Source organism: Papio anubis, chromosome 19, assembly GCF_008728515.1.
Source record: "Papio anubis isolate 15944 chromosome 19, Panubis1.0, whole genome shotgun sequence".
Lineage (NCBI taxonomy): Eukaryota > Metazoa > Chordata > Mammalia > Primates > Cercopithecidae > Papio > Papio anubis.
In genome coordinates, this window is record NC_044994.1 from 29245816 (window position 1) to 29269553 (window position 23738).

The window sequence follows — 23738 nt, forward strand, 5'->3', positions numbered from 1 at the left end:
GGGCCAGGGGGGTGGGGAGACAACAGAGGGGGCTGCTTTTAGACTGGCAGAGAGCCTGAAGGCAGGGAGGACGTCTGCATAGAGGTGGGCCTCATGGTGCAAGCACAAGGAGGCTGTGCGGCCTAGTGGCCAGCCAGGTTCTGTGGAGGGCCAGACCTGGCTGCCCTCAAGGAGGGCACAGTCTCTGGGAGAGACAGGAGCTAACTGACATCAAGGCTCAGACAGATGACAGGGAAGGGGTTTGGAGCTGGGAAGGCCAGTGGGGACCTGCTGGACAAAGCATTGCAGCGGGGTGTGCCGTGACGAAGGCTCTGACCAACAGCATGGAGTTGGGCAGGTGGGAAGGGTCAGAGATGACTGTCCAAGGATGGACGTGCCTGAAAGTGTGCATGTACCCGGAGATCTGGAGGCAGCAGGTCCTGGGCAGGGCAGGGGTGGCTTTGGGGCATACATTTCATAGCAATGACGGGCTCCTGAACCTATAGTCTAATTCTCCTGCCCCCTGCCCAACCCCTCATGGCTAGAGGCTGCATTGGTCTCTGGTTGATCCCTCTGATTCCCTGTCCAGTGCTCCCTGCAGGTGACCTGTCTTCCTAAGTCCAGTTTCTGTCAATCACCAACTCCCTCTCTGGTCTCGAAGACTCCCCATCATCTTCTAGAACTGCCTCCCCACCCCAAACTCCTTTGCCTGGCGTTCCCTGAAACCTCTTCTCTGGCCAACTGGTTTCCTCCTTTTGCCCTGGGCAGACTCTAAGCCATAGGGTCTGCATTCCTTGTCTCAGCAGCTTTTCAGCCCGGAACCCCCTCCAGACAGTTCTCTGGAGGAACTGTCCCCCAGAGAGCCTTCCCTGACTGTTCCAGCAGGCACAGGCCACCCCTCTGCCATGCACGATGTGCTGTTTCCTCCACTCATCGGATACTCAGCATGCTGCCGGTTGATCTCCCTGCCCCCAGACGGTAAGCTTCTCTAGGGCCCAGAGCACAGAATAGACTTGAAGACATCTCCCCCATGTACCTGTCTGTCAGGGCCCATCAGCTCTCCAGGAGCAAGGACTGTCCCTCGAAGTTTAAAGTCATTTGCAATTGGCCATTTATGTGCAGGCCTCAAGTCCCCTAAGACATCTAGGCCAGTCACCCAGTGCCAAGATTTGGTGTCTAGGATGTTGTGATCATGGATTTTCCCCTGATAAGTGTCCTGGCTGACCTCTAGATTTCTGCAAAGCCTTTCTCATTGCCAGGCCCTAGACAGACAAGGCCAGGACTGGTCAGGTTGGTTCTCAACCTGGGCATACATGGAGTTTCTTCACCTGCTCCTCCCAGCTGACCCTCCACACTCAGATAACACAGATAGGCTCATCCTGTTGCTGGCTGGGCTTGCCCCTGGGCAGGTTCAGCCTCAGACCCTCTCTGAGGACCCCTGACTGGGCTTTGACTTGGGCAGGTCCAGCCTCAGACCCTCTCTAAGGACCCCTACTACCCACCCATGCCAAAGGGCATGTGGGGTAGGGACATGAGAAACTGAAGAGCCCAGCCTGAAGACTGAGGCAGGACCCATCCTCACCCTTTATGGATCTGACAGTTGGTGTTGATGTTGGGAGAACTTCCTCTAGGTGTCAGCACCCCAGCACAGATCTCAGCAAGGACAGCAAGGCTTGGAAACCTGCCCAGAAAGACCGAGGCGCGAAGGCTGATTACTAGCCATGTGGTGTTGAGGAAGTCACCTCTCTTCTCCAAGCTCTCATTTCCCCCTCTATGAAATGCGAGTGCTCCTCACCCAATTGTGCAGGGCTGCTGGAAGGCTCGAGGCACTCTTATTGGAGGCTCTGGGGTGACTTAATAAGAGGATTGAAGCCCCACTGGCTCTATTTACCTTCCTTCCGGAGCCCTAGCAGCTGCTGCTACAGGCAGTAATTGATCCCCACGTGCCTTGTCCTGGGCTGGGTAGGGAAAAAGCAGACCCCACTAACGGAGGCAGGGCATGACCAAGAAGACTGGATGGGAGAATGAACTAGAGAAACAAGACTCCAGGATGAGCCTGGTAAGCTTGGGCTAGAGGATGGGAAGAGACGGCGTCCCCCCAGTGCAGATACTGTGCGCATGTGCGTGAGCAGAGGTGTGCGCGCCTTGGGATGTCAGCAGCAATGAGACTCACGGTGTACCAAATCCGGGTCTTTCTATTCCAGAAAGTGGACCCTGCTCTTCGGCCAAACCAATTCTTCATTATTTTGAAATATCTAGGATGTTACATATTTGCCTTGCTTGTCTCTGTTTTCATGCCTTTGCCTGTGACACAGCCTAGATTTGTCCTCTCAGTAGACTTGTCATTCCCATAATCACTACCTCCAGGAAGCCTTCCTTATCCCATCCCATTCTGGTAATTCACATGCTCAATAGAGCCGTGGCCCCAGGTAGCATGATTTCTATTTGCACTTGTCAATCAAACCTTTCCAGAAGTCATCACCGCTGCCACCTCCTCTCTTTTCCCATGAACTGGACTATAAAAATAAAATGACAATCTCAACAGCTGTCATCAAGGAAGATTCCACAGTTCACCAACTATGTTTCTCCTGTGGCAGCTCCGAGGGGGTGTCATCATCCACTTTGCAATAGGAGGATGCAGCTCTCGGGGCAAGACAGCACTGTGAGAAGGGGATGGAATTGGGATCAGAGGGCTTGGCAGGCAGTGAAGCCCTGCTCTCGCTCCCTCCCTCCATCCAGTTCAGCAGCCCTAGATGATTGCTTGCAAAACTCCATTGCTATCACATAACTCTCCTGCCCAAAAGCTTTAAATGGCTTCCCTTTACCTAAATGTATCAATTTAAAGCAGCTTCTAGAAATCATTGCTCCCATTCTTGACTTTCCTCCAAAATAGGCCCCCCATTCTGGCCTCTTGGGCTCTTCCAAGCCTGCCTTAGTTCGGATTATTTTCCCAGTCGGGAAACTCTGCTCTTTGAGCTCTTCCAGGCTCAGCTCCTCCTCCCCTCTGAAGGCCAGGCAGGTGCTACCCCTTCTGATCTCTCTGGACCATGCCATCTCATCCCTCTTCCTGTCCCTCCCCCATGATCACCCCTCCCTGCACACCCCACCATTCCCGTGTTGTCATCAGGCAACACGGTTGTTCCTGATCCCCACAACCTGAACCCAATCAGGTTGTTCTCAGTGCAGCGTGCTGGGGCCAGGGGGGCGCTGGATACATCACATTCAGGACTCACTCAGTGCTCACTCAGTACATCAGGGCTCAATCTGTGCTATGTGGAGGACACCACCTGGCCCTGGGAGGATTGCCTGGGAACTTTCTCTCCTCTCTCCCATCTCCCAAGGAAGTGGGGGTCTCCCTCCTCCACACTCACATAGTGGCCAGGCCAGACAGTACTGACATGGTAGTGGCGATGGGATGGGACACGAGAAGGCCATGGTGCCTTCTCTCTGTCATTCCTATTCCTGGGCACACAGGCATGAGGCAGCTTTTAAATATCATCCAGAAGCCCGTTTGCTATGATTAATATCCCATTTCCCCTGAAACAATCCTTTGCTAAATTAACCGGGGCCAGAGGGAATTTGTCGAGGAGCTGCGAGTCTCAACTTAACTTTCCAAATGGATTTAAAAAAAACTTCAAAAACAAAATGCAGATCAATCAACACCCCCTCCCACAGCTGAAAATCTAAAGTCCATTTAAATTCAGCAGGTTTGCAGTTAATTATATTTTCGCACCTATGGCAGGAGTTACAGGCGTATTTATAATGTGCGCCTGCTCCGCTGGCGCCTCTGCAGGGCCCTCCCTGGGGACTCTTCCCCACCAGCCATTTCCTTCCCCAACCACAAAGACCAATTCTTCATGCAGCTGCTGTTTGGGTCCAGTTGTGTAAATAGAAGAGGCTTCCTGGCTTTTTAAAACTTATTTTTACAAAGGGGCTTGAGAAAGAAAGGAGACAAAGATTCTCTTAAATTTTAAGTCAGAAGGGCCTGCCTGTTGGCATGCGCCTGTAATCTCAGCTACTCGGAAGGCTGAGGCAGGAGAATTGCTTGAACCCGGGAGGTGGAGCTTGCAGTGAGCCGAGATCGCGCCACTGCACTCCAGCCTGGGTGACAGAGCGAGACTCCGTCTCAAAAAAAAAAAAAAAAAATTAAGTCAGAAGGAACAGGGATCAGCCGGGCACGGTGGCTCACGCCTGTAATCCCAGCACTTCGGGAGGCCAAAGCGGGGGGATCACGAGGTCAGGAGATCAAGACCATCCTGGCTAACACAGTGAAACCCCGTCTCTACTAAAAATACAAAAAATTAGCCGGGCGTGGTGGCGGGCGCCTGTAGTCCCAGCTACTTGGTAGGCTGAGGCAGGAAAATGGCGTGAGCCCGGGAGGCAGAGCTTGTAGTGAGCCAAGATTGCACTACTGTACTCCAGACTGGGCAACAGAGCGAGACTCTGTCTCAAAAAAAAAAAAAAAAAAGGAACAGGGATCATTGAGAACAAAACCCCAAGGCAGAGGAATGCTGCACCGTGATTTAGGGAACCTAATGGCTAGAAATGCTAAAGCAAAAATGGCAGGGAATGTGGTCAGATAGGTGACAGCACTTCCTGACCATCAAGGAAGCCATACCCTGGGTGAGCAACTGGGCCTGGCCAGGAAGTGTCTAATCCTTCAGCCCTTCCTAATCTTTCAAACCGCCTGCACAGGGCTGGTCTGAGCACCGTGGACTGTCTGGCCATGCTGTCTTATGTCTCATACGAACCTCTTGTGTTGTAATGTCATTTCTTAAACATCAGCCCCCAGTAAACCTGGAATTCAAGTATACAAAAGATCTGTCAGGACATGCGCTTGGGGCTGGTTAGTGTTCAAGGGAAAACATGCCCACCTATAGCTTGAGAAATTCAGGTAGGGGATAGGACAGGACAGGCAGGCAAAGCAGGCACCCAAGGCCTGGAGAGGAGACTGAAAGAGGTAGTGGAGTTGTTTTACTTCTTAAAAATGTTTTAAAATGCAAACTGGGTGAGAGGCAGACTCATAGGGTGGGGGTAGGGTAGACACAAGGGCTCCTGCCCACCCCCCAGGCCTAGGAGGTGCAGTGTCCTGGCCAACTGGGCAGGTAGCTATCCCCCAGTCCAAACTCCCCTTGGTTTCCTGTGATGCCTCTCCAGGACCCTTGGCCAAGGACATGGCTGTGAAAGGGCTATGGTGATGAGCTGCGGGTGTCCAGGTCTGGAGCAGGGTCTGGAACAAGGATATGCAGCCCCCAAAACACATACACAGGGGCCAGAAGTGGAACCCACACATGACCCACCTTTCAGAGGCCTCTGTGGGACAGGAATTGTGGAGGCAGGTGGGCAGGTGAGGGTGGGGGTTCTCCAGCTCTGAGGGGCAGACTCCTCCTTCAGTCACTGGAAGCTTTCTCTCCCAGACTGCACCCTCCATGCTGGGGTGGGTTTAGCTCTGTTCATCCTGGGGTCTCCCAGGCAGAGTCCAAACCAGCACCAAATCAGTGAGTAAGGGCATGCTGGACCTGGGAGGAGGCTCTTAGTTTCTTATGGACTCAGTGCAATTTCAGATTAATTTTCAACGTGCTGTGATCCCAGTCCTCTGGATGTTTCTCTGCAGCCCCTCCTGCCTGGGCCAAGGGCTTCCTCGGCAGAGCTCTGAGAAGTGTCTGTGCGCCCAGAAGCTTTTGTCCAGTGAGTCACTCGCTGACTCCTAAGATTGGAAAATTGACACTTCTGTATATTGAATTTTTGTAAAGCGGGGCCAGCTTGCACGTCCAGTTCATCTGCACACTCACTAAACTGCCTTCCTAGTGCGGGACAGAATAGCTAGAAGAGTCTGGAAGGGAGAAACCCAGTACCGAAAGTCAGCAGCTGTGGCTAGGGGTCTCCCCAGCCACGCCCCAGGGCCTGTCCCACCGCTGCTGCTCGCCGCTGCCCCCGCCTGGGCCCACACTCCACAGCTGGCGCCATTCAGGCCCTGAAGCCCTTGCAGACAACACGTTGTCTGTGTCTGTTTAGAAATAAAATAATGCTCGGAGGAGTAATGAGGAATTTAAATAGGATTTTAAAAGCCGCAGGAACCGATAGGGCTACAGATGGTGGAGGGGCTGGGAGGATGCAATCGGCCACGGGTTTATGGTGGGGAACGTGGCCTCAGGGAGAGCCTGGGAGCCCAGTTACTCACATTGTGTCCAACCTCATTAGCTGGCACAGCGGGCTCCACTGCCACACCAGTGCTGGCGCCATGAGGGGACGTCCTGAAGACCCCGTAAAGTGTGCTGGGAGCAGCTAAAGGCTGCAGGAACGTGGGACACTTGGCCAGCAGCTGTCTCAGGGATGCCTTCCAGGCTGTCAGACCTGACCCCATCCCTCTCATGCCTTCCTCGCCCTGCCCAGGTCCCACCAGAGACAGGCTGAGAGACATGGACACAGAGACACAAGATGTGGGAGTGCAGGGAGGGAAGAAACACAAGCTCCCAGCCACACGGTGGCTCATGCCTATAATCCCAGCACTTTGGGAATCCAAGGCAGGTGGATCATTTGAGGTCAAGAGTTCGAGACCAGCCTGGCCAACATGGTGAAACCCTGTCTCTACCAAAAATACAAATAAATAAATAAAAAAAAATAAAAATTAGCTGGGCATGGTGGTGGGCGCCTGTAATCTCAGCTACTCTGGGGGCTGAGGCAGGAGGATTGCTTGAACATGGGAAGCAGAGGTTGCAGTGAGCCGAGATCGCGCCACTGCACTCCAGTCTGGCTGACAGAGTGAGACTGTCTCAAAAAAAAAGAAAGAAAAGGAAAGAAAGAAACACGGGCATGGGCTCCCAGATCTAGATACGGAGACTAAGGGAGGAAGATGAGCAATTCTGCAGGACTTGGGGAGGGTAAGGGAACATAAAAGAGGTCCATTCACCCTCTGAAACTTCCCAGGGGGTCTGCAGATAGCTTAGGGCCACCACCCTGCCAGGACCCCCTGCCTGGCTGGTGCCCCAGGCTGCTCCCCTTTCCCTCCTCCAGCCTTCCCTGCAGTTTGTGGGGGGAACAACAGGACATTCTCATGGTCAGCTCAGCCCTGCCTGCCTTCACCTGCCCCGCTTCACTTGTCCTGGGTTCAGTTCTCAGCTGCCTGCTTGGCTGATCTCCCCTGGGCCTGATAGAAGCCCCTGAAGGAAAATAGGCTCCCATTGGCCAGGGAGAGACTCAGGAGCCCCTCAGCGGTGGGACCTCCAGCCCGGGCCTCACTTGCCACAGCTGGAGGTGTGTTGTCGGCTGGTGGTTTCATTTGGCAGCTTCTCTAGGCAATCGGGCCTGATTCTGCTATGCAGGTGGCCACCCGTGTGTGTCTGTGTCATGTGCTTTTCAGTTCCGGGTTCCTGGAGAGGGGTGGCAGACCCTAGAAGGTGGTTTTCTTTCTTGCCGTGTTCCCTCTGGATGGACTCCCCAGTGCTAGACCTGCCCCCTCCTAAGCCTGTGCCTTGGGAGATAAGAGTTGGGCCTGTTATCCCCAAGGCCCTGCTGAACCGAGCTTCCACTTGGTTCTCATGTGGCTGTTGGGTAGAAAGAGACAAAGGGAGCCCACAGGACAGACAGAGACAGAGGCAGACACAGGTGCAGACACACGGACGAGATGAAGACAGACAGGTGGCAGCCCCTAGGGCGTCCTCGAGTCCCCTCTTTTCCAGGACTCTCCTCCCAACTCTTCACGGTTTCTAACTTCTCCCCAGCCAGCCACCTTGCTGGCTTTTCTGTCATTTTGTGTTGATGAGATAAAACCTGGTGGCCCCACTCTGTGCCCCACCCCAGCCAGCATCATCAAAGACCGTCCCCACCTCCTAGCATAACCATCACACTGGGGTTTAGCCAAAGTGGACCTCATCTGCACTGTGTCTGGAGGAGCCCGGGGTGCTGTCACACAGTTTTCCCATGGAGCACCCCCCAGTGTGCCATGCACTCATGGTCACCGATAGAGGCACTGCAGACACGCCCAGTTCCACACACACTCCTAGGGAGGCGGGAAAGAAACGTCCTCCCCAGGGACACAGGGGAGATAGCACGCATCTGCAGTCTGCTATACCTGAGCCAAGTCTCAGCCACTTCGTCCCCTCCTGCAGGGCCCCTGTCTGGCTGCTGACCCTCTTGGGCCCACTGAGCGGGCTGGGCACACACCTCCGTTCAGCCCAGGAGCTTCCCAAACAAACTGGCTTCCTGAGGCCACGGTAGTCAGAGCTTCCTTGTCTCTGACTCCTGAAACGAGGCCCCACAGCCTGGCTGCAAGAGGTACCTTGGTGGAGGGATTGTTCTGTCACCTGGACTGAGACCTGGGAGGAGAGGAAGTGGTCAGGACTGCAGAGCAGCTCCCTACGGACACCTGTGGAGACTCCATTTAGAAGCTGAGCATGAGCCAGCTTTGGGGTCTTGGGGTTGGGTCTGTCTGCCTCCTAGGAGGCACAGGACACCGCAGCGCATGCCCTAGGGAGGTATCATCACCTCTGAGGGGGCCAGCTGCCATGTTCAGGGCAGGCAGGGAGGGGCCTGCTCTCCACCTGGCTCTGTCCCCAGCCAGCATCACTGGTTAAGAAATTGGTTTGCTTATTTTGGGGGTAAATCTGAGTTTAAATACAACTTGTTCCAGTGTGCTCTTGGGGGATAACTGGATCCCCCAGGCAGAGAGATGGCTCCTGGGGAGGCTCTTCTTTGGCCTTTCTTCCCTACTTAATTGGAACCCCTGCTCCTGGTGGTGGTAGCAGGGGCCCTCTCTTCTCTTCCTGCCCAGGGACATTCCTGCTCTCTCTGTCTGTGATCTCTTACCCAGGATCAATGCTCCTGCTTCCAATGGTGACAAGCCCAACCCCTTGGCCTTGTGTTCAAGGCCCCATTTTAACTTTGTGTCCTCACTGTATCCCAGCTCTATACCTCTTGATCTAATTCCTAATTCCCACTTCCTCCAGGAAGCCCTTCCTGCTTACTCCAGGCCACAGTGAGTTCTCTCTTCTCTGATCCACTCCTACCCTGGTCTTTCATGTCTCATGGGTAGATCTGGGAGCTCCTTGTCCAGCCTAGCCCTGCCTCCCTCACTTGGAGCCCCGCTCCTCTCACTTCAGCCACCTTGAGAATGGGCCTAAAGGTGAGACAAATGTCTGTGGTGCCTACCCACTGCCCCTAGGCCACCCAGAGTCCGAGAAGCCCTCCTGGAAGTGAGAGGAATATAGGTAACCTGGGTTCTCGTGGCTGACAGGTTGGAGTTAGAATTTTGGCTCTGCCACTTTCTGTCTGTGTGCCCTGGAACAAGTTATCTAGCCTCTCTGTACCTTGGTTTGTACCTTTAAGTGGAGCCAAGAACATCCATACCTTGAGGTTGCTGTATAAATTAAACATATTTCTGGCCTGGTGCAGTGGCTCATGCCTGTAATCCCAGCACTTTGGGAGGCCAAGGCGGGTGGATCACCTGAGGTCAGGAGTTCGAGACCAGCCTGGCCAACATGGTAAAACCCCATCTCTACTAATAATACAAAAATTGGCTAGGCGTGGTGGCACACACCTATAATCCCAGCTACTCCGGAGGCTGAGGCAGGAGAATCACTTGAACCGTGGAGGCGGAGGTTGCAGTGAGCCAAGATTGTGCCATTGCACTTCAGCCTGGGCGACAAAAGCACTTTGTCTCAAAAACAAAACAAAACAAAACCATATATCCATAAAATCCCTAACACTCAGTCAGTGTTGCGTAAATAGCAGCTTTATGGATAATGACTCCTGAGACTCCCAGGTGAGGAGATGGAGGCCCAGAGAAGGTGGTGTGCCTGAGCTGGAGCTCATTCCGGATAAGAACCTTCCACCAGAACAAGAACTGCATCCTGTACGCTTCCTGGACTCTTCCTGGTGCTTGCTCCAGCCAAACGCCCGCCAGCTCCACTTCCTTCTGTACCTGTATCTCCACTCCAAACCCTCCAGAGGCAAGGCTGGCACTATCCTCACACCAAAGGAAAAAGAGCTCCCTGAACTGCTCCTGATAGGACAGTGGCCTGTCAGCCTCAGCCAGCAATCCATGCGTGTCAGAGACAGGAGCCTTGAAAGTTACAAAGCCACTCCTGTGCACACAGACCTGCCAACACTCTGCCCATGCCCATCCCTAGACACCCCCACACCTCGTACATGTGAGTGGATGTGACCAGGAATGTGTCTAGAGGCCTGAGATGGGGGATGAGAAGGTGGAACCACGATATGGCCATGCAGTGGGCTGCAGCCCGCTCTGTGCTGGGTGAGGTGGAGAGAAGCCTTCCTCTTGCCCCCTGGCCAAAGGCCCTCACATGTTGCCCAAATCCTAAGCAAATAAGACATCTTTCTGTGCTGCTTACGAGCATTCAAGAGTACCTGGAGGGCAGCTGGGGACGGGTGTCCTGTGTCCTCTGGGTTTTGGGGACTCGTAACCAGGCTCACTGCTGAGCCAGGCCTGGGGCTGACCCTCCCCCTCCTTCTGCGGCCACTGCCGGCTTCTGCTCCCCCGACACCACTGTGCCCCAGTCTTCCCTCACTCACTGTCTTCAAGGCCTCTCTCCCCCTCCTCCTGCTACTGCTTCTCCCCTCACCTCTCTACTTTTCTCACCTCCTTCCCTTCTCTCCTCTCGTCCTGCCCACTGCCATCACACCACCTTCTCCACCCCTCTCCCATTCCTTCTCTCTATTCCCCTATCCTGTTGCCTATTTCTTTAATCTTTTAAAATGTTCACTTCTCCCCCCTTCTCCTTCTCCCCAGAGGTATTTAATGGCTATTAAATTATTTTAAACTAACTTTCTTTAAAAAAAAAACACACAGCTTGGTGATAGTGCTGACTCAGGGCCATCTCGCTGTTTAATATTGAATATGCAATTAATAGATAGATGTTTAGGTTTGGCTCTCCCCCCACCTCCCCCCACCCCCCACTTTCTGCTGCAAGAAGAATAAAAGAGCTGATTAATCTGGTTCGGGGCGAGTGTCAGCCGCAGGAGATATATGGGGGAAAGCCGATGAGGTTAGCATCTTGGAGTCAGAGAGCTATTGCCTCTGAGGCAAGTTCAGGGAGAGAAAGGTTTGAGTTAGAGCCCAGCACGGCCTTGCTGGGCAGAGGGGATTCCAGACACCCTCTCCAGTGCTGGAGAAAATGGCCTGGACTCTGACCTGCCTGCCCTGCACCAGATGGCGCGTCCTTGTGGCCCTCAGAGGCCTGGGTTGGTGGCCCTTGTTCACGCCATTCTCCCTTCTCCAGCTGTAGGATCTCCCACCTTCAAGACCAGAAGTGCCACCTCCCCTGAGGCCTCTGGCTGCCCCCGCCTGGGGGATCTCCTCTCCGGAACTGCTGCTGGCACCTACTATCCCAGCTTTCCTGCCCATCCGTGAGAGCTTCCTTGTGCCACTGCCTCCTGGCCGGGCCGTGTGAACAGGGGGCTGCAGGTGGGTCACTGTGTGCCTGGGTGACGGTCTCCAGGAGACACGCCTCCCACTGCTGTGGGCCTCATGTGCCCTAGATGAGGCTGAGCGAGGATGGCACTCCTCTCACTGCCAAGGAAGGGACAGGAGCAGGCAGCACAAACCAGGTGGGCTTCGCTCACGTGGGCCCCTCACGCCTGAAGCATCTTTACCCCTCAACCAACTGGACCTTGACTACCAGGGTCCTTAGGACCGGAGCACTCCGTGGGTGTGAGGAGGTGTGTCTGTGCCCTGGGCCGTGGGATCCCTTCAGGCAGCACCAAGACACCAGCCCAAGCCCTAGTGGGTAGGATCTGAGGTCAAGGTTAGGAGGGGCCTGAGTCCTAGAGGCCTTGTGCCTGGGTCAGTGCCCTGCTGGGGCTGGAGGGCAGAGGCCTGACTGAGGGGATGAAGGAGTGTTCTGAGCAGGCCCAGGCCCCAAGGATGAGCAGATCACCAGCGGCCACACCACAGCACCTTCCAGGACAACTGGCTCTCCAAATTTGCAAGTAGCTTTCGCCTACTTGACTTTTTGCCCTTGATTTCCCAGTAAACTTTCTGAGGAAACGAGGGGGAGACAAATTCCTCAGTTCCTGGCTGATCTAATGAGCAGGGAGAAACCTGGAGCGCTGGGCCTGGGCCAGGGGAGGGTGGTGAACACAGACACTCAGGTCAGAGCCCAGGGTGTGGCAGGGTTGGCAGAAGCCAAGCGCTCCTAGCCGGGAGGTGGAGGGCAGCTGTGACCGGCTGTCCCATCTTACTACCTGGACCCTCATACTGGACACCCCAGCCCTGGCGGAGGGAAGGGTAGGCTGGGGCCACTTCGGAGGCTGTACCTAATGTCACCTTCTCAGGGCAACAAAAGGCCCCAACTCCTTACGTTCCCTTGGAGGCCTCATGGGTGTTCTCAATTTTTCTAAACCCTTTCTGGGCCTCTCCTGTCTCTGGCGGAAGAGCGGCCAAGGTGTCTCCCATTGTGGGAGGAAGCTGGAGGTGGGGAGCCACCGCCTGTCTGTCCTCTGGGAGTGTCCCACTTCTGTATGGCTGTTTGGCTCACTGCCTGGCGGTTCCTCTGTGGGAATTCAGGCTGGGGCCCCCTGCTGGTGGAGAGGACAGAGTCTCTACTTGGGGGTCCTTCACCTGCTCGGAGCCTCTGTTTGGCCCCCTTCCCCGGGGAAGTGCCTGAGAGCTCAGTTCAGAGCAACGTCTGGGCAGGGCCCAGTGGGGATGAGGCTCAGTGTGAGTGCCGGCGGGGCTGGTGATCAGAAAGGACAATGCCTCCCTCCCCAAGGAGGCGGGCCTGGAAGGGGGCACCTGGCAGGAGCCTGCATATTCTTCTACGCTATTGTGCTGATGAGTCTGTTTCTCTCCCACAGGTGAGGTGTGATGGACTCTGTATCATGGGGGCAGTTTGTTGTGGGAGGAGCTAGTGCCTGGGTAAGAGAGGCCTGATCTTGGATGCTGGATGTATTTTCTTTGCCATGTCCTTGCCTTTCGTTTTCTTTTAATGTCAGAGTATGTTTGAATCTCATCTAAGAGAGCCTAGGGCCAGGGTTGTGCCTAGTGTTGGCCCTGGTTACTCTGTGACTGGGATGAGGAGGGAGGAACAGTACAGACACACAGGCACTATGCCAAGAGGATGCTGTCACTTGGTGATGGAGCTGCCCCTGGCTGGCCATCTGCCTGGCCCTTCCAGGGGTGAGCCTCAAGGTGTGGCATTCCCTTATCCAGCCTCTCCACGGCCAGTCTCCGGTGGGCTTCACGTTCTGGGACAAGTGTCTGTGGAGTGAGGCTGTGTCCTTCTCCTCTGTCCCTTTCCAGACACCTGTCTGACTGCCTGCCTCTATCTCCAGGATCTCTGCCTCAGCGCTGGCCTTGAGTGCCCACACTCCCATGGGCCACTCAGATTTGCCTCCTGTGGCCTGAATCCTCCTACGGCACAGTTACGACCACTTCCTGTCTCCTTTCTGACTGCACAAGCCCCATCACGGTGGGGTTTTCCTTGGCAACACCGAGGTGGGCACACCCTTTTTGGTATTTTAACGGAGGGGAGAAGAATGCCCCGAGACATGGCACTTGTTTACTCAGAGAGGCAGAAACCCCACCGTTTGGAAGACCCCAATCGCCCTCCTTCCCTCATCTCTCCACACCAGTCACCCAGAGCTCCAAAGCTCTGTCCCCAACCCTCAGCCATGAGATCCCCAGAAGGGCAAGAGGAGGAGGCAGGGAGTCGCTGCATCACATTGCTGCATCGGGAAAAGGAGGGAGGAGTGAGAAGGGGAGGGGAGGGGCAGAGACAAGTGGGCCCTCACGTGAAGGGGGCTGGCGCAGGCAGCTACTACCTCCTCGGCTCTCGCTGTCCGCAGGCTTCACCTGGATTGGCCGGTTCATCTGCAACAGAGCACAGGGGGACAGAGTTATAGCAGGCCTGTGGGTGAGGGGCAGACACCCAGCACTCAGGCACACAGGTGGATGCAGGTACACAGACTGCATCCACAGACACACGCTCCCACACGCTGCCGCAAGCACACACACCTTCACCAAAGCAGTGCCCATCTCCCCTCAACGGCACAGCCCCATGGCCCCATTCTTTCAGGAGTGTGTCTCTGGACAGGAGACCAGTGCCTCCTCCTCCTACTCCAAGCAGGTCCTGCTAGCCTTTAATAGCAGAATCTCAGGTTGACAGAAATGCTGCCCGTCCCTGTGTCGCACAGGCCTTTGTGTCCCCAAAGTACACCCTTGGCTCAGCCCTAGTTCACTCAAGACATCTGCCTTTATGGAAATGAGCTGTCGCTGGCTGCAGATGGACCCCATCCAGGCCAGGGCATCCAGCTTCATCCCAGCACCTACCAGCTGGTAGATGTGGCCTGTGGGTCAGGCGTGGCCAACGCTCTGGGCCATCCAGCTCCAAGGTTAAAGCAGAGTTCAGGGCTGTGGCTCCCGGTTGCAACTCGGGCCGTTCTCTCAGGGAGTGCACAGAGTGGGCACAGCTACTTGTCTCCTATGGTGTCTGGGTGCCAGGGGGACAGGAGAGCAACGCCTGACTCCCCTAGCCTGCCAGCCTGTCTTCCCTCTTGGGGATCTGTGTCAATGGCCCATTCAGGCCACTAGGGGTCTCTGGACTCCAAGCATCCCGGGCTTGGCTGCCTGGCTTCAAGGCTCACCGAGAGGCACCAGGGTGGGCTCTACAGCCCAGAGGTTTCAGCATGTTTTAAGCAATAAACATGAGGAGAATCATGCAAGCGGATTTGGACCTGATGTCTTCACCAGTGTTTCTGCCCTTACGCACCTCCCTGAGCCTTTCTTGCATCTGCATTTCTCTCACAAACTCAGACTCAGAGAGGCAGTGGGGCAGGTACAAACATCGCCATTTAAGAGATGGAGAGGCTGAGGCCAAGAGGCATTCAGGTGCTTCCCAAGGCTACCATGTGGCAGGACACAGCTGGGAAACGGGGCCTGCGGGGAGATTTCTGCATATCTGTCCTGTGCTTTGAGACCTTCCGTTGCCAATTCCCTCCCGTACAGTGACTGGACCAGCCAGTCACAAGCTTCCTCCTGCCTTCTGGTCTAGGACTTGAAGTGAGTTTTGGCTGCATCAAGACAACTGGGTGGGGGAGTATGGGTGCCTGTGACTCAGCAAGGTGAGCACGAGGCCAGGGGAAGGGCAGAGCCGCGGCCGGGAAGGACAGAGATGGGAGGCAGGACGCAGCCGACAAGGAAGGAGGCACAGGTAGCCAGAGGCAGCAGGGGAGGAGGCCGGGGCCAGCCCACCGAGAGGGACCAGGGTGTCATTGCTCACCACCAGGTCCCCACTTGACATCCCTTATGGAGTTGAGGGGAAGCAAGGTGCTTTGTTCCCAAGTCCTGGCAGCAGAGAACACTGCCGTGTTACAACAAACGCCAATCACAGGAAGAAGGAGGAGGAATGTAATGAAGTTCCTGGCTTCCCTGTGAACCAGCTCCTTTCCAGTCCTTGAGGGAAGGATCCAGAAGGCCACCCAGGCATCTGGCTATGGGAGAGGTGATTCAGGAGGGAGCCAGGTTGCTCCTGGTTCCCTGTCCAGTACTGCTTGGGACTCAGCATCTCACCCTTTCCTAGGCTTCCCTGTCCTCCTGGAATGCCCCGCCCTCCTAGCCTTCCCTTCTCTGAAACCTGCGGCGTTCTTCTCCCCCAAACAGATCTTAAGGACTGACCTGGACCCAGTTCCAGCCCTGATGTTCTCTTGGACAGATTTCTACAGCTTTTCTGCTTATGTAATTTTACAATTCTCTGAGGTAGGGATTATTATATCCATCTTTTCAATGAGAAGAACAAAGCTCTGAGGAGCAGCGGAGCTGGGATTCAGCCAGGATGAGTAGGCACGAGTGCTACCAATACAATGGCCTTTGGCTTTGTCATATTTTATCTCATTTGACCTCAGCTGCTCCAGGAGGAGGGGACCAAGGAAGAAGTAAATGGGAAAAATACCCATCCCATAAAGGGAGACCAAGGCCAGGTTCTTTGGGCCAGCAAATCAAGTATCTTTTCTGCCTGACTCCCCTGGCCAAAATCTGGCCCCAACACCTCTTGCACCAGTCCCACCGCACATCCTGGCACCTTCCTCCCCCAGGTCCATTCCCGGGGCCTGCAAGTTCCCTGCTGTCCCTCCCAACCTCCTCCTCTTGACAGTTTATTCATGCTTTGAGCCTAGTCCACTTGGCTTCTGTTATGGACTGAAGTGTGTCCCCCCAAAATTCATATGGTGAAGCCCTAACCCCCAATGTTACTGTATTTGGAAATAGTGCCTTTAAGGAGGTACTTAAGGTTGAATGGAGTTATAAGAGTAGGGCCCTCATCCCATATGATTGATGTCCTCACAAGAAGAGGAAGAGACACCAGGGATGTGCACACAGAGAAGGCCATAGGAGGACACAGCAAGAAGGCTGCCGTCTTCAAGCCAGGAAGAGAGCCCTCATCATAAACCAATCCTGCCCACACCTTCATCTTGGACTTCCAACCTCCAGAGCTGTTGGAAATATATTTCCATTGTTTAAGCCATCTGGTCTGTGGTACTTTGCTATGACAGCTCTAACCAACAAATAAGCCCCCTAGTTCATGAAGCCTGATTGGTACCCCATTGGGAAGGGTACTACAAGGAGCTCCACATTTTCCATTAAAAAGGTACACTCAAGGCTGGAATTTGACTTGCAAGTGGGGGTGGAGCTTAGGCAGCCCAGGCCTCCCCAAGGACCCACAACACCGCTGAGAACAGGAACAGTTGCTATACGCATCACATTGCTAGATCATCGCAACTTCTCCTATGATGTATGCAAATAAAGGAAATGGAGTTTCAGATAGGTTAAGAAGTTAGCCTGAGGTCACAAACGTTGTAAATGGTGATATCAAGATGAACCCAGGACTCCTGACATCTGTCTACTCATTTAGGAGATGTTGGAAGCAGGTGGAATGGGCTTGGGATGGTCCAGGAAAGTTCCAAGCAGAGGCCAGGGGGGTGGGAGAAAAAGAGGGGAGCAGGGAGCCAGATGGGGAATTCAAGCTTCCCTTGCAAGGATGGGAGGAAGGCCTGGCTGAGAAGGGGCAGGCAGAGGAGTGTGAACCAGAATCTGTTGGGCTTTGCTGCTCTGTCCCAACTGGGAAGTGATGCCATTCCTGGGGCCAGAGCATGCTAGGCAGACCCCACATCCCTAGGGGCCTCATCCTGTGTGGGAGGAAGGCTGGGATCACTGGAGGAGACTCCTTTCCTGGCACCTCGTTTCTGTGTTTTATGGCCAGTCTTCTCTGGTTGGGCCCGAGAGCAGCTGGGGTGAGTCCTGCGGATTGGCATGGCCAGGGTAGAGCTATTTCTGATATGATGGGTCCCATTTTCCATGGTAAATTAAACTGGGCAAATGAAATCTCCCTGTGTGTTCAGGCTTCTGCCCTAGAGGCCACCCCAGTTGCAGGCAGCCAGCCCACTGTCCTTGGTACCTGGGCGCCTGTTACGCTTTGGCCTAGCATCCCTGCCCCAGGAGCCCTCCCAACAGGACAGTCCCTGCATGGTGCAGGCAGACCTCCTCCATGGTGTGCTGTTGGGCTCACCCCTCACACACAGGCCCCTCTGCTTCTCTCCAGTTTTACTGTGCGCTTTCTGACAGCAGGAACATGGGGGCTTATCCAGCCTCCCAGCTGCCTTCAGCCATGGGCTAGGCACCTATGGGGTGCTCTAAACAGATTGGTAAAGGAGAATTGAATTGGTTCCCACGCAGCCATGGCTCCTGGGGTCATTTTTCATGTCCCATTATAATCTGATGGTGGTCAGCATCCAGACAGCCTTTGAGGGGCTTGTCAGAGAGGTGCCGGGCTAGATGGTGAGATAATATACGACCCTGTGCTTTCTTAATTCTCAGCAGAAATAAAGTGTCAGGCTTGGTTGGGAAGATTTCTCAGCTGGAGCAGGCTGTGTACAGGTGGCCCCGGCCTGAAGGGAAACCTCCCTCCCTCCCCTAGTCCTCGGCCAGCCTCACCCAGCCCTAATTCTGCCCTGAAGAGGGAGGACGGAGCACATCTGTCCTGGGAGAGGAGCCTGGGCCAGGCAACAGAGATGGGGAGAGAACGAGGCAGAGCATGATGACAGAGCAAGGGGAGAGGTGAAGAGAATGCCAGAGAGGGCAAGAGTGAAGGAGAGCAGAGGGGTCAGGGCAAGAGCCAGGAGAGGAGGGAAGAGCCAAGAGCGAGACCAGGAGGAAGACCGAAGGCCAGGTGCCATCTCCTTGCCCTTCTTGCAACTTTGCCCCCTGGGACCCTGGCCATTGCCTCAGGACCCCTTTGGTGCTTTTCCTGCCCCCGTCTCTGCTCCTCTGTCAGCCATTCCTCTCCACTAGCGCGTTGTCCTCCCCTCAGGGCCCTGAGGCTTGTGGCTGCTGGGAATTCGGGCTGGGGCACAGGAGCCTTCCCTGCCGATTCTCTTTCAGAGATGTCCTCAGTGTCCCCATGGATGCCCCATGGCCTTCAGTTGGTGTCCTCCTCCAGGTGCCCGAAGGGGGTTTGGTGAGCCAGACTTGCCTTCCCTGGGTCAGGAACAGCTACCTGCAGCTTCTCTGGAGGTTCCTGGGGTCGGTCCTCTGGGGACATCACAAACCCTTGCAGACTGTGTTTCTACTTCCAGCCGAGCGCCCCTCTGGGGAAACGAGTGGGCCTGGCCCAGACCTAGAGCTGTTTCTGCTCCCGCCTATGGCGGGCATGGGCTGGTGGATGCCCCTTTCCTCTTCCACTCAGGCTCTGCCACCCTTCCCCCTCCCCATCCCTCTGCCACTTTTTGCATCAACACATATCCATGCATTAAACAAGACATTCCATTAATTTCTTCATCATCATAACTTAAGCTGGGACATACCCTTTAAATATTCATTCAGCTATGAAAACCGGGCATTAAAATTTTAATAATGTCAAGCTCATTTGAACCAGCCTCCTTGGGGACGATTACGATACAATTAGAATAAATACGATGATTGAGCTGGTCGAAAGGCTTCACCTGTCCAGTGTGGCTCCCTGTGGAAGGGGAGGCCTGTGGCTCGTGGGCACGCAGACAGACAGACAGGCCAAGCTGCTCTTTCCTGACTCCCTCCCAACCTCGCCGCTTCCCCTGCCTCCTCTTGCATCTGGTTCTGGTTCTGGTTCTGGTTCTGTGCTGCCAAGTCTACTCCCACCAGCCTCTGCAGGTCTCTGCTGCCTCCTTCCCTGAGGACCAGGGTGCAGGGGGCCCCGCCCTGTCTGAGAAGGTGGCCCTGATTCACCCCACCGGTTCCTACTACTCCTTTCCTGGTCCTGGTATGACCTGGGCTAGCTCACTGGGCTGGTGAGTGACATTTTCCTGCCTATACACATCTCCTCTCCCCTACCTTACTAGGGAGGGAGAGAGAGAAAGGAAGACGGAGATGGATAGAGACTTACTTCACAAACAAGAGCGGAGATCCAGGCCCCTACTCATGGATCCCCAGAGGCAACCTCAGGACTGTGCTTCTTCCCTGGAGTACATGTGTGCACCTGATTAGTGGTATGTGACATCACAGACATCCTAAAAGAATTCACTGTGGAGGGAGCGGGGGGATTCGGATTGAACGAGATCATGGAAGAAATGTGAAGAGCAGGTTCTCAACAAAGGTCAGCCTGCACTGGAAGGTGGGGACCGATGCCCTGCAGGGAGCTGGGGAGAGGGAGGATAGATGCTGACAGCTGAGGTGACTGGCCCATGGGATGGCCAGAATGCTCTCCAGAGTGACTATTCAAACATCAGAGCTGAGGGTCCTTCTGGTTCCTTTTGGGACATGTTGGAGCCTGAAGATACCTGGCTCCCTGCTCAGCAGAAGGGCTCACCTCGCCAAGCTTCAGAGGAATACCACTGGAGACACAGATTCGTATCTTCCCAAAACAGACATAATTTGCAGCCTTCACCAGGAAGGCAGCTCTTACCTCCCCATTCCTGTGTGGTCTCTGAGGAGGGGTAGTCCTTGACCACCTACTTGTGGATGCGCTTGTGTGGACTTGGCCCTGCTCGTCATCTACCCTGGTGTTTTAGGACAACACCAGTTCGTATCCACCCAGAGAACTCAGGTTTTATGCTCTGCCCTCCAACCCCACCCCAGCACACAGGATGGTCATGGAAACAGTGAATCAGCAGACCAGCACGCTAGAGCTCACTGGGAGGGTCTGTGTCCTAATCCCACCAGCATCACTGCTCTGAGAAAACAGACATAATTTGCAGGACCCGTTGTTCCAAGTGCCAAAATAAAAAGTGTCATTACAGTACTAAAATATAAAGCCTTTCCTTTCCTTCTTGGTCTTGCTCACTCTCTCAACTTGTCCTGAGATTTTTTTTATTTGCTATTTGATGTCACTTTAACTAAAGAAAACTATAAATTTTAAATTATTAGCACAGACTTTACAGTTCATCTTTATTTTGTGCAATGCCAGTTTTAAATGCAAATATCAGAGCATTTACCTCCTATGCAGAGTCACCAAAATTTCAGAGTTTGTATCTTGTGGCTTATGCCTGGAGGGTGCCTTCAGCTGGAAATGCAAGCCAAACTCAGGAATGCTGCAAGAGAGGTCCCCCAGGCAGGAGAAGTTCCCAAGGGATTTCTGCCTCAGACATGAGGACCCTCACAGGCCCCTGGAGTCCCACCTGCAACCTGCGATGCAGCTTGGGCCTGAGGATTGCTGGGCTCCCTTCTCATTGGCCGTGGACTGATGTGTCAAGTCCCAGCTGAGGGTGGGCTCTGAGAAGTAGAGCCAGACATCACCTCTTCCCATGGGCCCTCGGCCCTAACCCACAGTGGACAGGAAACTTTCAAGGGTATTGTAAACTCTGTGCCTGGGACATACTAGGTGTCTGGGCAATAGGTTCATCTTTGCTGAGTCATAGCCTCTTTTGACTGGCCAGATGTGGCATAGCACGGCCAGCCTGGGCTACCATAGGGTGAATGTGACCAACGCTGACCCCCTTAACCTGTGCCTAGGACACTGCTGACTGGTACAAAGGAAACCAATGGTTGCAGGTGGGACACTGGACATGGGTGGACCGGGCAGGTGGAGAGAGGCTCAACTGTGCATGAGCAGAGACTCCAAGCCCCATGGACTTCACTCACAAAGCACACATTCAAAGATTAAGTGTTAAGAATTTAAAGATGGAGATTGCAGAGCATGAAACCCAAGCGTGGGAATCTTCTGAGTGTGGGCCCTGTGTGACAGCACAGATTGCCTGCCCATGACGCTGACCTGGGGGTGACTTTCTGGGTCCTCATCTTCATCTGCGCACACCAGACATCAGGCGTTTTGTGGATCATCAGGTGTTTTAAGCATTGCTCAGGTCTGTGCACTAGTGCTATCTCCAGAAAGATCATCAGTCCATCTTTTAAAGATAAGCTTTGTACAGTTTTGAGGGGATAGACCAACAATTTTCAGCCATAGGGGTAAAAGCCTGGTGATGCAACCAACTCGATAAGGACAGAGAACTCACCAGTGAGCTTGTGGGGATCAAAGGTGGGTTTGCTCTCCAGAGACCCTGCCCTCCACCAGAAATTTGTCTTCCCGGCGCTTAGCAAATTGTAATTAACAAATTAATTAATGATGAAATTATTTGTTTAAAGTCCCAGGAGGGCAGGGTCTGAAGCACAGGCCCTGTTGAATTCCAGGGGCTGTGCTTAGAAGGCTTGGAGTCGCTGTGGGAGGAAAGAATGAACTCTTGCCTGAGGGCTTCCGCAGTCCCCTAGTGAGACCAGATCCCAGGGGAACCGCAGAAGCGGCACACATTATTCCTAGCTTGTTGTAAATATATTAATGCTTTAATTACCTCCTTAATAAATCGCATATGGTGTGTTCCACAGAGAGGGGTTAGAGACTCAAGAAATCTCATCTGTTGTCAGCATAAAATTCTGACTCCAGGACAGCCTTAGCAGTGATTTCAGAGACACCTGACAGATTTATGGATTTATTTGTCTGTTTGTCTCCACCCTGAGGAGTTCCTGAGGCCCACGCAGGGCCCAGCATGGCCCCGATGCACCGTAGATGGTCAGGAAGTACTGACCAAATGATGACTGAATCCTCCATCACACCCTGTCATGGCCCTCATTCCCTCCTGCCTTATCCGGGCCCTTGCAGCAAGAGTGCCCAGAGGCCAGAAGTGGGTCACCACCGGACAGCCTTGTTTCCAGCCCAAAGAGAAAGGCCCTTTAATCCTCCCTCCTCCAGCAAAGTGGCGTGTTTCACCTTTGGATTAGGAAGGGTTTATTGAAGCGGTGGCGATCATCGTTTAGAGAGACAGCCAGTGAGCACCGACCAGACAGAAGAACCGGAGGTTATTGTTAAAATATGCAAATCCAGAGTCTATTAAAATGCAAACCCTCCAGATAAGATTTTTTAATAAATCTGGTCTCTGCTCCCACTCCCCACTCTGAGGAGGCCATCTGATGCTTGTCGGGTCAGGACACATACCAGCATGTAGGCCCTGTCTGCTCTTCACCTCTCTCATTCAGACTTCCATCGCTGCGCTGCCTGGGTGGGGCTGGCTGTCCCTTCTTTCCCCGACGCGCTGTCCCTCAAACAAAGCACTTGAGGTCGTGTCAGGGTAATCTGCAGACAGGTCTCACCATCTCCCCATACTGGCTGCATTCTATTTTTCACCTTTCCTCTCATAGCTGTGTCTGCAAAGTGAAGTCACAAGCCTTTGCCTCCTCCTCCAGCAAGCCTTCTGTGATTGGGTCCACCCAGTTACACTTATCGTCTTTCCAGTCATCGCCTCTGGACTCACTTTCTGTCAAAAGTAGCCCTCAAGGGGATGATGGGAAGGTCGCTGAGAAGCCGCACAGGCTCCCGAGTATGATAATGACATGGCGGGGATTCAGACTGGACTTGGGCATGCTGGCTTTGAGTCAGGGTGGAAGGAGTCAGGTGTGTGGGTTGGTGCTGTGTGCCTGGCTGGGGGTGTGCACTCGGGTCTTGGAGGCTTGAGTGAACTGTAGTGGGAGAGGGTTTTCAAGTCCTTCCCATGCTGCAGACCTTCTGCTGACCTCATGACGGGGCTCAAGTCCTTCAGTCCTCCCTGAAACCTGATGAGTCAGGTGAGCAAACTCATGGGGTGGGCAGGGTGTGGATGGGATGGGGGTGGGAATAACCACCAAAGACCTGGAGGAGAGTGGAGGGAAGGGCCAGCAGGGTGTGAAAGCTCGTGCGGCAAGTTGCCGAGGGTGGGAGGACAGGCAGGCAGGTGGAGGTGGGGAGGATCCGGTGTGGCCGCAGAGGATCTGGTGTGGCCGTGGAGGGTCTGAGCTTATAGAGTGGGCAGTGGGAGCTCCTGTTAGTTTGCAAACAGCATTGCACTAGGACCACGTTTGGAAAGAGCAAGGAGGCAGCTGCGTGTGCAGGAGGTCAGAGGTGACTGGACAGAGGTGCCCGAGACACCAGGCAAATGTTTGTTCAGTTCAAGAATGACCAGCAGCACCTTGGCACCAGGTGCCTTCCCCACCTGTGGGAAGACAGGAGCCTAAAGCTTATGCATAAGAGGTGTTTGATGAATTGGCCCAAATTTCCCCAGGTTGCCTTTCATTCTTGGTTGTGGAATGACCCCTCACTCCAGTCCAAGCCAGGCCTTGCCCACCTTCCACTTGCAAAGGGTCTGGAGGGTGTGGGTTGGGACGCAGTGGCCTCGGTCCAGGCGGCACCCTTTGCAGCCCACGTAGCCTCATTGGTACAGCCCCCCCCCCCCCCCACAAATAGGCCCAGGCAGTTGCTATGCAACAGGCTGCTCTGCTCGGCAGTGTCCAGAGAGAAGCAGCGAGCAGCCTTGAC

General features: G+C 54.3%; 1 protein-coding gene across 50 annotated transcripts in view; it reads right to left on the bottom strand.

The window, feature by feature from the left end:
- Nucleotides 1–23738, bottom strand: part of CELF4 (CUGBP Elav-like family member 4) — a 321048-nt gene that overhangs the window by 65829 nt on the left and 231481 nt on the right. For 27 of the 50 annotated variants that reach the window (XR_004180134.1, XR_004180133.1, XR_004180132.1 and 24 more), the window contains exon 3: nucleotides 13729–13807. Coding sequence is in view for 43 of the 50 variants with exons in the window: in XM_009192630.4 (XP_009190894.2) it covers nucleotides 13729–13807 (79 nt within the window). In the remaining 7 variants the exon portion in view is untranslated. The remainder of the gene's footprint in view (nucleotides 1–13728; nucleotides 13808–23738) is intronic. The other 23 variants (XR_004180137.1, XR_004180136.1, XR_004180135.1 and 20 more) reach the window with 1 other exon arrangement.